Source organism: Dendrobates tinctorius, unplaced genomic scaffold (genome assembly GCF_039654945.1).
Source record: "Dendrobates tinctorius isolate UK_male_01 unplaced genomic scaffold, ASM3965494v1 ptg000060l, whole genome shotgun sequence".
NCBI lineage: Eukaryota > Metazoa > Chordata > Amphibia > Anura > Dendrobatidae > Dendrobates > Dendrobates tinctorius.
Genome location: NW_027361728.1, coordinates 73,903,748 through 73,919,889, shown reverse-complemented (window position 1 = coordinate 73,919,889; position 16,142 = coordinate 73,903,748). Strand labels below are relative to the sequence as shown.

At 41.7% G+C, this 16,142-nt stretch overlaps 1 protein-coding gene across 1 annotated transcript in view; it reads left to right on the top strand.

Moving 5' to 3' along the window:
• Nucleotides 1-16,142, top strand: part of MED12L (mediator complex subunit 12L) — a 1,194,146-nt gene that overhangs the window by 1,164,067 nt on the left and 13,937 nt on the right. The window contains 1 exon segment of the mRNA XM_073579151.1: nucleotides 4,291-4,444. Within this exon segment, the coding sequence (XP_073435252.1) occupies nucleotides 4,291-4,444 (154 nt within the window).

The following is a 16,142-nucleotide window of genomic DNA, read 5'->3' as shown; positions in this document are numbered from 1 at the left end:
ATGGACATGTGAACTGAGCCTAACTTGGTTTTTGCACATCATTTCTATTAAACTAAATAAAAGTAATGTTCTGATGTGCTAAATATGTATATCAGTGATGAAAGGGTGTATTATGACAGCAGTAAATCATAGAATGTTAGAGTTGGAAGGGACCTCTAGGGTCATTGTGTCCAACCCTCTGCTCAGGATTCACTAAACCATCTCAGACAGATGTCTCTCCAGCCTCTGCTTGAAGACTTCCATTGAAGGAGAACTCACCACCTCTCATGGCAGCCTGTTCTACTCATTGATCACACTCACTGTCAAAAAGTTTTTTCTAATATTACTCTGTATCTTCTCCCTTTCAGTTTCATTCCATTGCTTCTCATGTTTCCATGTGCGAATGAGAATAAAGATGATCCCTAAACACTGTGATATCCCTTCATATATTTAATTCAGCTATTAAGTCTCCTCTTAGAATTGCTTTCTTGCAAGCTAAACATTCCCAGATCCTTTAACCGTTCCTTGTAGGGCATACTTTGCAGTCCGCTCATCATCCTGGTAGCTCTTTTCTGAACTTGCTCCAGTTTTTCAATGTCTTTTTTAAAATGTGGTGTCCAGAATGGGACACAGTATTCCAGATGAGGTCAGATCAAGGAGGCATAGAGTGGGATAGTTACGTCACATGATCTAGACTCTATGCTCCTCTTAATACATCCCAGAACGGTATTTGCCTTTTTTGCTGCTGCATAACACTGTTGACTCATGCGCAGTCTGTGATGTTTTAGTATACCAAAGTCTTTTTCACACATACTGTTTCTTAGTTCTTTTCCTCCCATTCTGGAGATGTAATTTTCATTTTTCTTGCCCAGATATAAAATCTTGCCTTTCTCCCTGTTAAATATCATTCTATTAGCTGCTACTCATTGTTCAAGCATAACTAAATCCTTCTCAATCCTTTCTCTGACTTAGCTATCCCTCCTAGATGTGCATCATCTGCAAATTTGATTAGTTTACCTTCAGTTCCCTTATCTAGATAATTTATAAAAATGTTGAATGACACTGGAGCCAGGACAGAGCCTTGTGGTACCCCACTTTAAACACTCATCCAATTGGATGTGCAACCATTTATTAAAACTCTTTGAGCATCATTACTGAGCCAGTTATGAATCCACCTAACTGTAGCCTTGTCAATTCCATATTTGGTCATTTTTTTCAATAAGGATAGTATGAGATAATTTATTAAATGCTTTACTGAAGTCAAGATATACTATATCTACCGAATTTCCCTGATCTACCCAGTCACTGATTCCATCAAAGAAGAAAGTTAGATTAGTCCATTACTTTTTTTGCTACAAACCCATGCTGGCTCTGGCTAATTACTGTACTCTTAGCCCAGTATTTACAAACATTTTGTTTAATAATTTGTTCAAATATATTTTCTGGTATAGAAGTAAGGCTCCCTGACCAGTAATTTCCTGGCTCCATCTTCTTTCTTTTTTTGAATAAAGAGACAACATTTGCCCTTCTCCAATCTTTTGGGACTTGTCCTATTCTCCAGGATTTTTCAAATATTCTGTCTAGTCGCTCTGCAATTTTCTGTGCTAACTCTTTCATACTATAGGATGTAATTCATCTGGACCAGGAGATTTATATTCATTTAAATTATCTCAATTGAGAGCCACAGATAACTACTGTGCATGCCCAAGATTTCCAGCTTCGCAGTGTGAATAAATCATAAGTGACTGCGGGGTGGGATCTCTGGCCACACGATAGGAAAGACAGAGAGGACAGGCAGCGGTCACTGCGCATGCCCCAGAATACATACTACAGCCCAGGTGCCAGGATTTGAAAAGAAAAATGAAGAGGCGGAGCAAACAATGCAGGAAGACATGAGTGACAGATGTGAGGCATCTCGGTCAGATGGGGAAAGACCTGCCCCCTGTCAAATATCAGGTATGTCTGACCAATTTTAAAAAAGATTATTTCTGCGGTGGAAGGTACCCTAAGTAAAAGACAGAATGCAGCATTAGTGTTGCACAAGGTGGCTCTTTTACTTAAAATCGCCTGGAAGGGGTGACAGGTTCCCTTTAAAAGAATTCATTAGCTGTATATTTTTTCCTGGCTGTATATTTCCCATTCCATATTGCTCTAGTTTAAAGCTCTCCTGATGAGTGCAATAAATAAGGCAATTAATACCATAATTTCTACAAATGACAGCAATCAGAGCTAATATAGTAAACATACTAGTGTATCATTTAATAGACATTGAGGAATTGCTTAGTTTCAATAACTTTGATTTTAACTAGAAACTGACCATATAATGAGATAAAACGTATGTACAGTAGTGTTGAGCATTCTGATACTGCAAATATCGGGTATCAGCCGATATTCGCGGTATCGGAATTCCGATACTGAGTTCCAATACTTTTTGCATATCGAATACCGGAATCGGAAGTTCCCATAATGCTATGAGCCAATTTGATTTGATTGAGCCAATGAGGAATCCTAAGAAGTGTGGGCACATCCTGTTAGGCATGTAGGCATGTTAACTAATGGCATGGCTGTGATTGGCTGCGAGCAGACCACCCAGCTGCTCCTCCCCCAGACACACACTGAACAGTGATCTATGGAAAGTGAAACTAGTGAGGGAGGAGGAAACAACAAGTTCTCATTTCAATGCCAGAACAACCCCCCCTGGACGTTGATCTTAGAAGCAAGAGATGATATCTTGGAAACCGTGCAGACTAGCCACAGAAGGTAAATTACTTATTGTCAGCATTCTGCAGCCTAGATATGCACTGAGATTATGTGAAAAGCCCGGACAACCTGTTCTGTTATGTATTTCCGCCAAGTTGGATCGCCCGCCAGGGCTGGTGGGGTACTCGGTACCGGGCCCGTTGGTTTCAATGGGAGATGTCACGGTAGCTGTGACCCGGTCCGTGGCCCTGGGTATCCATTGTAAAAGGGAAATGTTGAACGTGTGGATGATGATTAAAGTTTATGAGTGAATGATTTGTGACGCCACCTGTGGTGTTTGGCAATGAAGATGTTAAGCCGACGCTGCAGACAGATCCTCTGGGACAGATGGTGTGGTGCAGCAATGATGTTGTGGCCCTCCACAGGTAGGGCTGTAGTCCCAGGGCAGTGTAGATGGAGAGGTAGTCAAGAGACGTAGATGTTGCAGTGCCAGGCACAGAGATGTAGCAGTGCTGAGTGTGTTGGCGCAGGAATAACTGGAGGACACCAGGGCATGTAGTTCCAAAGCTTTGCTCACAGTCTGTGCATACAGGTGCCCGCATCCGTGCCGTGTCCTCCGGGTAAGGGGCTCAGTCAACCTCCAAGCTAAATGAAGCACTCCGTTCCAACACTCCGCCAACATGTGCCCTTTCTGAACGTCTCCCTCTATTGCTACACAACCCCTTTAACATAGTCAATATCTTTATAACTCCGAACATCTTAAAAAAAAAATTAATTCCTGCTATTCCATTTGATTGGATTAAAAACACGCATGTGATATGCACAAATGTGAACAAGTCTGTTAGACAATGTTCACACCACCCTGACAGAAACACAAACATGTGTTCATGGTGTGAACATTGTCTAACAGACATGTTCACATTTGTGCATGTCACATGTGTGTTTTTAATCCAGTTTTTTTCATGCTTATGCATGATTTGAGAGACCCCACCCCTCTCTTGTGTGACATGCACATAAGGAGGTGTCTTGCACCACGTGCCCATACTAGAAAGTGCCTGTCTTAATCCTGCTCATTTAGACACTGTTCATATGTTCAGGTTTTAAATACATTAGATAGGGACTGCTTCAATACTGGTTACCTTGACTAGGTGGAGCAGCTTGGCATACATTTTTTTGCAAAAAAAGTATCTACTAAATACCCTGTGTTTGTTATTACCTTTTATCAGCACTTGCTGACTACTGTCATATTTCTTACTGCAAGGTATTTTTGCACATTTGTCATTCTGTGCTTTTTGTTTGTATTCCATTTGATTGGGCTAAACCTCTATGCCTTTAATGTCTCCTCCACCTCCCCAAATACAGTCTACATTATTCTTAGTTGTTGTTTACTTCATGTAGAATTAACCAACAAGGAAAGAAAGGGTTTATTTTAATTCCGATATTTCTGTCCCATTGACTTGCATTGGTTTCCGGTATCGGAATCGGCGATATCCGATACTTTTTGGGCATCGGTCTGATCCACTCCGATCCGATATTTCCCGATATCGGAAGGTATCGCTCAACACTAATGTGCAGATTTTTGCAAATATGAAACCTCTTTTTTTCCTGTAGGATTACACTTCAAATACTGTATATAGAGCACCACCTAATTTTTCACCACTGTCATCTCAAATGTTACATCATACCCCAGTTACTACATGGAATTACAATATTGCAGCGCAGCGGCAGGCATATGTCTACATGCAGAATCCATCCTTCATGTCAGGTTTGTATAGTAACTTTTATTACTTTATTACATTGTCAGTTGTGGCACACCGTGTAAAGCAGGAATTCTTGGTTTTATCTAGGACTGCATTTGAAAAAGAGCGAATGATTATGCTTTTCTTATGGTAATCAGAAACAGCCATTCTGTTATTCCTCTTTTTATAAACTGAATATGCTGGTTAGCTCTGTATATTATTTTTGCATTAATGTCTCAATACTCCTAAGGCCTCTTTCACACTTCAGTTTTTTACAATCAGTCACAATCCGCCAGGTTTTGAAAAAAACGGATCAGCAATTTTTCTTTTGAGGATCCGTTTTTTTCCCCATTGACTTCCATTATTGGCGGATTGTGACGGATTGCCGTCTGTTGCATCCGTTTTTTTTGCGGATCCGCCAAAAGTTGCTGTCCGTCACCATCCTCAAAGTTTTCAAAACGGAGCTTGCAACGTTTTTTTCTCTGGCGGATCCTCCAGACACTGATTTAACCCGAAATTCTTTCTGGTTGCCGGACAAAAAAAAATCTCTCTCTCTCTCTCTCTCCCTCTCTCTATCTCTCCCTCTCCCCCTTTTCCAGGCTGCGATTCCTTTAAAATTCTTCATTTGTCGGATCCGTCAAAAAAACGGACGGGTAGCATCCGTTGTCATCAGTTCTAAAACGGATCCGGCATCCGTCCTTTTGGCGGATTTTGACTGATGCAAAAAACTGAAGTGTGAAAGAGACCTAATTAAACAGGATTTTGTAACCCTTTGGAAAAAAATGAAAAAGCTAAATATGTCTAAAAATGGCATTTAGTCAAATTCTTATTTTTCTAATCCCCATGCTCCCACTCAAATATTTCAGACCTCCCCACGATGTCTTCACACTGACATGTCTTCATGCTGACAAACTGCTGTCAGATGAGAACGTAGAAATGCTGCTGTAAGATTAATGAGGGAATTGAAAGGTATGCTCCTATAACCAGTTATTACTGTAGTTTCAAAAGTTTAGAAGACCTCTGTGAAGTGCATGTGTCATGAGAAAATGAACTATCGTTTACATCAGGTATTTTTGTTTATTTTTCTATTTTTGATAATCTATGGAAATTGGTGATTGCTGTAATCATACTGACCGGAAGAATAAAGCTGCCTTACCAATTTTACCACACACGGAATGGTATAAAAAAAAACAAAAAACAAAAAGCAATTCCTGAATTGCTGTTTTTTATTTATTCTGGCTCCCAAAAATCGGAATAGAAAGCGATCAAAAAAATGTGTCAGAAAATGGTACCAATAAAAACATCAGCATGTCCCGCAAAAAACAAGCCATAAATGACTTTGTCTGTCGGCCGAAATATGGAAAAATGATAGCTCTCAAAATAAAATAAAAATAAAAAGTGTCTTTTATTGTGCGACAACAGCCAAACATAAAAACCCGACATAAATCTGGTATCGCTGTAATCGCACCCACTCGAACAATAAAGTTGCCTGATCACTTATACCGCATGAGGAACAGAGTGAAAAATAAATAAAACCAATTCTTCACATGCTGTTGATTTTTTTCGTTATGCCTCCCAAAGATCGCAGTAAGGCTCGGTGCACATTTATCCTGTGCTCTGTACTGAGCACTTACACTAGGGTTTCTGTGTAAATCTCTGAAATACGTGATTCAGACAGAACCCCCAGCGGAAAATTCCCTATAATGAGGCAGATAGAGGCACTGTAGACACCGTCTGACCTGTGATCTGGCAGTGTCCTTCTTTTTAGGATTGCATAAAAGTGATGTCGGCCACAGTTTTGTGCACTTCTGAATATAAAGACACCACTGAACAGAAGCCAGACAGAGTCCAGAGTAACTCTTCTGCCTCATTATAGTGAATGGATCTATTGGGGGCTTCATCTGTCACGTCACTCAGAGACTTAGATGGAAACTCTGATTTAAGTGCTGAGCATAGAGCACCGGATAAATGTGATCACAAATTTTATGTAAAATGTTAAAAGCTTCAACTCAATCCACAAAAAGGCAAGCCCTCACTCAGGTCTGTCATCTGTTATCGGAAATATAGGGAATTCCACATTACTGGTAATACAAAGGCTCTGTAAAAGTGAAATGGCTCCTCGCCTCCCAAAAGAAATTCAGCAAATTCTCCATTCCCAAATCCAAATGCCCACCCTCCATTCTGAGTCCCAGTGTGCCTAAACCACATTTCTGTATTGCTGCAAGCCCGCCTAATTTACAGGTGCATGTCTCCAGAAGCATGAACTGGGCATAATGTACTAGTCACTACAACGGCAGTTTGCAATTTTTACTCAGCAACATCCACTGCTGCTTATTTCTGAAAACACCCATGGAATAAAAATCATCACTACATCTGTAGATATATTGATATATTCCCAAAGGGTTATAATTTCCAAAATGGGGTCACTTGAGGGGGTGATCCTTCTTTTCAAGCACTTAAGTGCTCTTTATATGGAGTGCGCATCTATTCTAGGAAAATCTGCATTCCCAGAGGCAAATAGCGCTCCATCCCTCCCTAGTCTCTCCATATGGCTAAGCACCAGATAGAACAAGATGTGGATGTTACCGTGCTGCTGTAGAAATCACAATATCAAAATAGGGATATAAAGATGATATTTTATTCAATATTCTCTTAACGCGTTTCGAAGTTCACATAACTTCTTCCTCAGGAGATGCATAAGACTTGAGGGCAGAGTAAAGTACTGCAGCGTGCAGGCGCTGGGTCTCTCTGACCTTTCCCAGCTCCTGCTCACTGCAGTACTTTCGTCTGCCCTCAACAGGGCAGATAAGTACGCCTGCGTAGGAGCATGATGCCGAGGAGCAATGAAGCAAGCAGGAGGTCGGCATCGCAAGAAGATGGGAGGCCCGGACCTGTGACACCCATCGGACCGGACCGCACTGCATACTTATTTTTTCTTATCTTGCAGGTCGGATCTGGGGCTTATCTATTGCATTATAGAATGATGTAGATAAGCCCTGAAAGGCAGTGGCCATATCTTATATCGGCCAAACTGGTGACAGGTTCCCTTTAGCTATTTTGTGCAATTTGATACTTTGATTTAAGGGCATAAAAATTAAAAGTTTGAAAATTGCAAAATACAATTAAATGCAAGTCATATCAAAGAAATTTTACCACTATATTAAAGTACAGTAGGTCACAAGAAAACAGACTCAGAATCATTGGGATCCATTGAAGCGTTCCAGAGTTATGACCTCATAAAGTGACAGTGGTCAGAATTGTAAAATTTGGCCTGGTCAGGAAGGTGAAAGCAGGCAAGTGGGATGAAGGGGTTAATGATCTTTTCTTTATATTTATGTTCTGATTTTTTATTGACCTCTTGAATTGCCTCTTGATGTCCTGTTCAGCGAAATTAGTATATATCACTACTTAATTCATCGATGGTTTTATTATTAAACTACATTATGCAGCTTTCATATTTCATTGTATCTAAGGCTGGTTTCACACAAGCGTTTTTTAGCGCTGCGCTTCGTGCGCGTCCATGCGCATGCGTCTTGCGTCCTTATCTTTAACATTGGGGCTCATTGTCTAGCGTATGCACACGTTCATATGCGTTTTTGTGTGCATGCGTTTTTTGTAGTGTGCGCCTAGGCACGCCGGCCGCAACCTGTTGCATTTTTGGTCCGTCCGACCTGTCTCAAAAAAACGCATGCGCATGCTTGTGCGCGGAATGCGCAAAAAAAAATCACATTGCAGTCTATGGGAACGCAGGCGTGCGCATGGACATGTGCACGCCTGCGTTTAAAATCACATGTGTTTTAAGAGTTAACAAGCCTAGAAACTGGTTAAAACGCATGCGCCTAAAAAAAGCAAACGCATACAAAACGCATGATGTGATTTTTGTATGCGATTCTATTGCGCACGAAGCGCAGCGCTAAAAAACGCTAGTGTGAAAGTAGCCTTACATACTACTAATTATGTTTCTGTTGAAGTCGGCCCCTGACTGGATCCTGCAGGTCCATATCTTCCTAAAAACACAAAGCAGCTATTACAGCTAAAATTATTGCAACAGCAGCAGCAACAACGCCTTCTCCGGCAGCATGTGCAAGCAAGAACACATCAACAGGTACTCGTGTATAGTCCTGCACTATTCTGTATCATTCAGTGTAGTAGCCTTTCTTCCTTTGTAATGATGCATAGAGACTAGAATGACTCTGCCCCGGAGCATGTAAGCCACATGTTGCCACATGATGACATGAGCCTGGATACATTGCTGCCTAATCCCCTCTCCACATGTGTTGTGTTCTTTCTTGACATGAAGAACAAATTGGATGTTTAGAGAAACAATAAGTCCAATTATATTTGTCCACATGCCATCATGTTAATGTAGATTTAATGTGCTTTTATGGTTTCTATGATGTTTGATGTTACAATCTCCAACCTAATTGATTTCATGTGTACAGTATTTATAGTCATAGTTTCGCCTGCCTGTGTATTTTGCTGGAATAATGCACTTAGACTTCTGAAACTTGTATTTTACGATCTTAAAAGGAACCGACTGTAATGTAGAATATTGGTAAAGTCCATAATTATTATGGAAACACCCCTGTTTCAATTATAAAGCTGATATAAGTTGTGAGTCTTAATTATGATAATAGTGTGATATCACTATGGTAGGCACAACCATTAGGCTCAAGTAGTTTGTGTCACAGCATGTCTCAGTATACAATATGGAAGTAAAACTAATAATGGTACCATAAGGACCTGACCTGCTGCCTATACAGCCTATCATCCTGAAATCTTGCTTTGTATTAATAACTGGATAATAATAATAATAATAATAATAATAATAATAATAATTTTATTTATATACCAACAAAATTTTCCGCAGCACTTTACAATTGAGCGGGGACTGGTTCAGGCAATGAAAACAATACAAAGTTACCCATAGTTTAGCAGTTACAAGAGGAGTGAGGTTCCTTTAAAGCAGTGTTCCCCAATTCCGGTCCTCAAGATCCGCCAACAGGTCATGTTTTCAGGATTTCCTTAGTACTGTGTAGGGGGTATAATATATTACGGTTATACCTTTCCTTTCTCATTCGTCGCGGTGCTGTATATTATCAGTGCATGTATATTTGTTACTATATAATGGTTCTGCTACATGATTATGTGTAATACCATTTCTATACAATGGAACTGCTACCCTCTTATGTGTATTACCGTTTCTTGCTAAATGGATATATGTGTCCAGTATAATGTTATACTGTTGTAATGCTGCTATATTTAATAGGGTTAGTGCAGTTATAAGACTGGCCACTAGATGGGGCACAGAGTTCAGGGAAGTGTATATAGTATAGTAGGAATAAGAAACCAGCATGTGAATAGTTAAACTGTACAAGGGGCTGCTGTGTGGTAAGGAAGGAGAGATGGGAGGTAGAGTCAGAAGGGCCCAGGCGCCTGAACCATCCACATGGGTTATAGGCCCAGGACGCCACAGCAGACCCGTAACGTTAACAAAACAGTGAAGCCCAGCAATCTGGGGATCCTTAGGACAGAAGCACAGTGTTAAGTACCAGTGGTGCAGCAGTTTGGAAGAAAACAAAGAAAGTGGTTCGGGAAGAGTACAGGATGCAGATTGTCCAACATGTGGGGGTTCATTGCGTGGGCTGATGCCCTTCCATGCAGGGCAAAACGGGCAAGGGCTTCCCCAAATACAGTGAGTCTGGACAAGGAGGATGCTGCGGTACCGACAAAGGTGCTATTACCCCGTAATGTACTGGAGGACGTGGCAAGTAGTGCAGGGAAAGATGAAGAAACGTGATATGTGGTTAATGCTGTGAAATACTTGGATGTGCTGAGAAATGGAAACAGTAAAGATGTTCCGTTTCAAATTGAAATGGACTGTGTCTCAATTCTTGCAAAATCATCTGCAGACAGCCTTCAGTGGCGCAGAAGAGAACCTGACGATGCTGGACCTGAAGACACAGGTATGCTGACTAAGGGACACAGTGTTTATGTGAGGGGAGGCCAGGGTGATTATTGCATCACCTACAGAGGCAGGAATTCCATCACTTGTGAAATACTAAGGAAATCCTGAAAACATGAACTGTTGGTGGCTCTTGAGAACTGGAGTTGGGGAATACTGCTTTAAATAAATAGGGGGAACACAAAAAGTGTACATCATGTGCTTAAATGTTTTCCTCCTCAATAATTCATTTCTTCCAGGAGTGCAATCCATGTGAGTCTTGCACTCTATAAAAACTCTCAGGATATAATCCCAACTCCAACCATGACAATTGTCATCAGCAATTTCAAAACATAAATGCATTTTAATTTCTGCTCTTTCCCTTTGTGCCACATATAATTCTTACTTATCATTTAGTGCAATTTTTAACCCCTTCACCCCCAAGGGTGGTTTGCACGTTCATGACCGGGCCAATTTTTACAATTCTGACCACTGTACCTTTATGAGGTCATAACTCTGGAACTCTTCCATGGATCCCGGTGATTCTGACACTGTTTTCTCGTGAAATATTGTACTTCATGTTAGTGGTAAAATTTCATTCAAATAACTTGCGTTTATTTGTGAGAAAAACGGAAATTTGGCGAAAATTTTGAAAATTTCGCAATTTTCCAACTTTGAATTTTTATGCCCTTAAATCACAGAGATACGGCACACAAAAAACTTGATAACTAACATTTCCCACATGTTTACTTTACATCAGCACAATTTTGGAACCAAATTTTTTTTTTGTTAGGAAGTTATAAGGGTTAAAAGTTGACCAGCGATTTCTCATTTTTACAACACCATTTTATTTTTAGGACCACATCACATTTGAAGCCACTTTGAGGGGTCTATATGATAGAAAATACCCAAAAGTGACACCATTCTAAAAACTGCACCCCTTAAAGTGCTCAAAACCACATTCAAGAAGTTTATTAACCCTTTAGGTGCGTCACAGGAATTTTTTTGAATATTTAAAAAAAAATGAACATCTAACTTTTTTTCATAAAAAAAATACTTCAGGTTCAATTTTTTTTATTTTACCAAGGGTAACAGGAGAAATTGGACTGCAAAAGTTATTGTGCAATTTGTCCTGAGTACGCAGATACCTGATATGTGGGGGGGAACCACTGTTTCGGTGCATGGCAGAGCTCAGAATGGAAGGAGCGCCGTTTGACTTTTTCAATGCAAAATTGGCTGGAATTCAGATTGGACGCCATGTCACGTTTGGAGAGTCCCTGATGTACCTAAACAGTGGAAACCCCCTACAAGTGACCCCATTTTGGAAACTAGACCCCCCCAAGGAACTTATCTAGATATGTGGTGAGAACTTTGAACCCACAAGGGCTTTACAGAAGTTTATAACGTACAGCGGTACAATTAAAAAATCATATTTTTTCCACAAAAATGATCTTTTCACCCTCAATTCTTATTTTTCCAAGGGTAACAGGACACTAAAAGTTATTGTGCAATTTGTCCTGAGTACGCTGATACCCCACATGTGGGGGTAAACCACTATTTGGGCGCATGGCAGAGCTCGGAAGGGAAGCAGCGCCATTTGACGTTTTTGGCTGGAATTGAGATCGGACACCATGTCGCGTTTGGAAAACTCCTGATGTACCAAAACAGTGGAAACCCCCCACAAATGACACCATTTTGGAAACTAGACCCCCTAAGGAACTTATCTAGATGTGTGGTGAGCACTTTGACCCCCCCAGTGCTTCACAGAAGTTTATAATGCCCGGGCGTGAAAATAAAAAATTCGTATTTTTTCCACAAACATGATCTTTTAGTCACCATTTTTTTATTTTCCCAAGGGTACCAGGAGAAATTGGACACCAAAAGTTGTTGTCCAATTTTTCCTGAGTATGCTGATACCCCATATGTGGGAGAAAACTACTGTATGGGCACACGTCGGGGCTCGGAAGGGAAGTAGTGACGTTTTGGAATGCAGACTTTGATGGAATGGTCTGCGGGTGTCATGTTGCCTTTGGAGAGCCCCTAATGTACCTAAACAGTGGAAACCCCCCACAAATGACCCCATTTTGAAAACTAGACCCACTAAGGAACTTATCTAGATGTGAGGTGAGCACTTTGAACCCCCAAGGGCTTCACAGAAGTTTATAATGCCAGGGCATGAAAATAAAAAAATCGTATTTTTTCCAGAAACATGATCAATTAGTCCCCAATTTTTTCATTTTCCCAAGGGTAACAGGAGAAATTGGACCCCCAAAAGTTGTTGTCCAATTTGGCCTGAGTACGCTGACACCCCATATGTGGGAGAAAACTACTGTATGGACACACGTCGGGGCTCGGAAGGGAAGCAGTGACGTTTTGGAATGCAGACTTTGATGGAATGGTCTGCGGGTGTCATGTGCGTTTGGAGAGCCCCTGATGTACCTAAACTATTGAAACTCCCCACAAGTGACCCCATTTTGGACACTAGACCCCCCACGGAACTTATCTAGATGTGTGGTGAGCACTTTGAACCCCCAAGTGCTTCACAGAAGTTTATAACGCTCGGACGTGAAAATAAAAAAATCATTTTTTTCCACAAAAATGATATTTTTGCCCCCAATTTTTTATTTTCCTAAGGGTAACAGGAGAAATTGGACCCCAAAAATTGTTTTGCAATTTGTCCTGAGTAGGCTGATACCCTACATGTGGGGGTAAAACACTGTTTGGGCGCATGGCAGAGCTTGGAAGGGAAGGAGCACCATTTGACTTTTTCAACTCAGAATTGGCTGGAATTGAGATCAGACGCCATGTTGCATTTGGAGAGCCCCTGATGTGCCCAAACAGTGGAAACCCCCCAATTATAACTCCAACCCTAACCCCAACACACCCCTAACCCTAATCTGAGCCCTAACCCTAGCCCTAACCCTAGCCCTAACCCTAGCCCTAACCCTAACCCTAGCCCTAACCCTAGCCCTAACCCTAACCCTAACCCTAACCCTAATGGGAAAATGGAGATAAATACTTTTTTTTTAATTTTATTATTTTTCCCTAACTAAGGGGGTGATATCGGGGGGTTTGATTTACTATTTATGGCGGTTTTTATATTTGGCAGCTGTCGCACGCTAAAAGACGCTTTTTATTGTAAAAATAGTTTTTGCATCACCACATATTGAGAGCTATAATTTTTCCGTATTTTGACCCACTGAGTCATGTGAGGTCTTATTTTTTGTGGGACGAGTTGACGTTTTTATTGGTGCCATTTTCGGGCACGTGACTTTTTTGATCGCTTTTTATTCCTATTTTTGGGACGCAGAATGAACAAAAACCAGCGCTTCATGAATTTCTTTTGGGGGGGGGTGCGTTTACACCGTTCCGCGTGCGGTAAAATTGATAAAGTGGTTTTATTCTTCGGGTCAGTACGGTTACAGCGATACATCATTTAGGTCATTTTTTTATGTTTTTGTCGGTTTTATGCAATGAAAACTATTTTATATAAAAAATAATTATTTTTGCATCGCTTTATTCTGCGAGCTATAACTTTTTTATTTTTTCGCTGATGATGCTGTGTGGCAGCTCGTTTTTTTGCGGGACAAGATGACGTTTTCAGCGGTACCATGGATATTTATATGCGTCTTTTTGATCGCGCGTTATTACACTTTTTGTTTGGCAGTATGATAATAAATCATTATTTTTTGCTTCGTTTTTTATTTTTATTTTTTAAGGGGTTCGCTAAAGGGTTTAACTAATGGGACAGTTTTATAGGGCGGGTCATTACGGACACGGCGATACCTAATATGTGTACTTTTATTGTTTTTTTTTATTATTTCCAAAAAATGGATTTATTGGGGGAATATTTTTTTTTTTTCTAATTTATTTGGCGATTTTTTTTTAATTATTTTAACACTTTTTTATTTTTTTTTTTACTTTATTAAATAGTCCCAGGTGGGACATCACTGTCCTGTGATAGATCGCTGATCTGTCACATCACAGATCACTGTGACAGATCAGCGATCTGACACAGGCACTGCAGAAGGCTTCCTCATGCCTGCGCTTTGCAGGCACTGAGGAAGCCAGCTTCCTCAGGCCCCCGAAGGCCCCCGTCGCCATCTTGGATTCGGGGGCCTGGAGGAAAGGAGCCCCCCGCAGCAGCGCTGCACATTGCGCTGCCGTGGGGGGCTCAGGGAAGCACGGAAGGAGCCCCCTCCCTGCCGATGCTTCCCTTTAACCCCCGGTACACCGCGATCATGTTTGATCGCGGTGTGCAAGGGGTTAACGTGTCGGGGGCGGTCCGTGACCGCCCCTGACACATTGTGCCGGGTGTCAGCTGTGATAATCAGCTGACACCCGGCCGCGATCAGCGGCGCTCACCACGTGGGCGCCGCTGATCGCGCCGACGTACTATCCCGTCCATGGGCATAGGGGCCCAGGGCACATGGACGGGATAATACGTCGGATGGCAGAAAGGGGTTAATATCTTATAGTATCTGCTATTGGCAGCTATTCGGTTGAATCCAGCACCTGAGACCACCATGGATCAGTCAAAACACTGCTCTGAAGTGCACAAACTCAATAGTAATTCTAAGAGTCCATACCCTGACCATACCCATGTACTTACTAATGAGCCCATACAACAAACTTTGCACACAGATCATGCAGGAATTGTGCACTTTAGAGTGGTTTTTAACAATTAGTAGTGGTCTTAGGTCCTGATCCTCGTCATTTGTAAGTTTTTAGCAGTCACTATGAAAATAATTATTTTATATGGAAATGGAAGAAATGGGGATAAAACCGCACTGCCAGTAGTATAGGATGTAGTATGAAACCGAGGTGGTTTTAATGCAGTTTTTATTTAACACGTTTTGAGGCACACATGCTTCTTCTTCAGGAAAAACGACAGTAATGTGGTTTTTAGTGATGAGCGAACGTGCTAGGATAAGTTGTTATCCGAGCATGCTCATGTGCTAATACAGTATCTTTGGTGTGCTCGAATACTATGTTCAAGTCGCCATGGCTGCATGTCTCGCGGCTGTTTGACAGCTGTAACACATGCAGGGATTGTCTGTTTGCATGCTTGCTAGTTCTCAGATCCTCTGTCTGTTAGTACCTGCCAGTACCCACTAGTTCCTGCTAGTGTCTGACAGTACCTACCAGTACCCACTTGTTATTGCCGTGACAGTCTTTATACCAGCCATACCTGCCTGCACCTGCTGTGCCAGTCTATATACCAGCTGTACCTGCCTGCACCTGCTGTGCCAGTCTTTATACAAGCAATACCTGCCTGCACCTGCTGTGCCAGTCTTTATACCAGCAGTACCTGCCTGCACCTGCTGTGCCAGTCTTTATACCAGCAGTACCTGCCTGCACCTGCTGTGCCAGTCTTTATACCAGCAGTACCTGCCTGCACCTGCTGTGCCAGTCTTTATACCAGCCATACCTGCCTGCACCTGCTGTGCCAGTCTATATACCAGCTGTACCTGCCTGCACCTGCTGTGCCAGTCTTTATACAAGCAATACCTGCCTGCATCTGCTGTGCCAGTCTTTATACCAGCAGTACCTGCCTGCACCTGCTGTGCCAGTCTTTATACCAGCAGTACCTGCCTGCACCTGCTGTGCCAGTCTTTATACCAGCAGTACCTGCCTGCACCTGCTGTGCCCGTCTTTATACCAGCAGTACCTGCCTGCACCGGCTGTGCCAGTCTATATACCAGCAGTACCTGCCTGCATCTGCTGTGCCAGTCTTTATACCAGCAGTACCTGCCTGCACCTGCTGTGCCAGTCTTTAT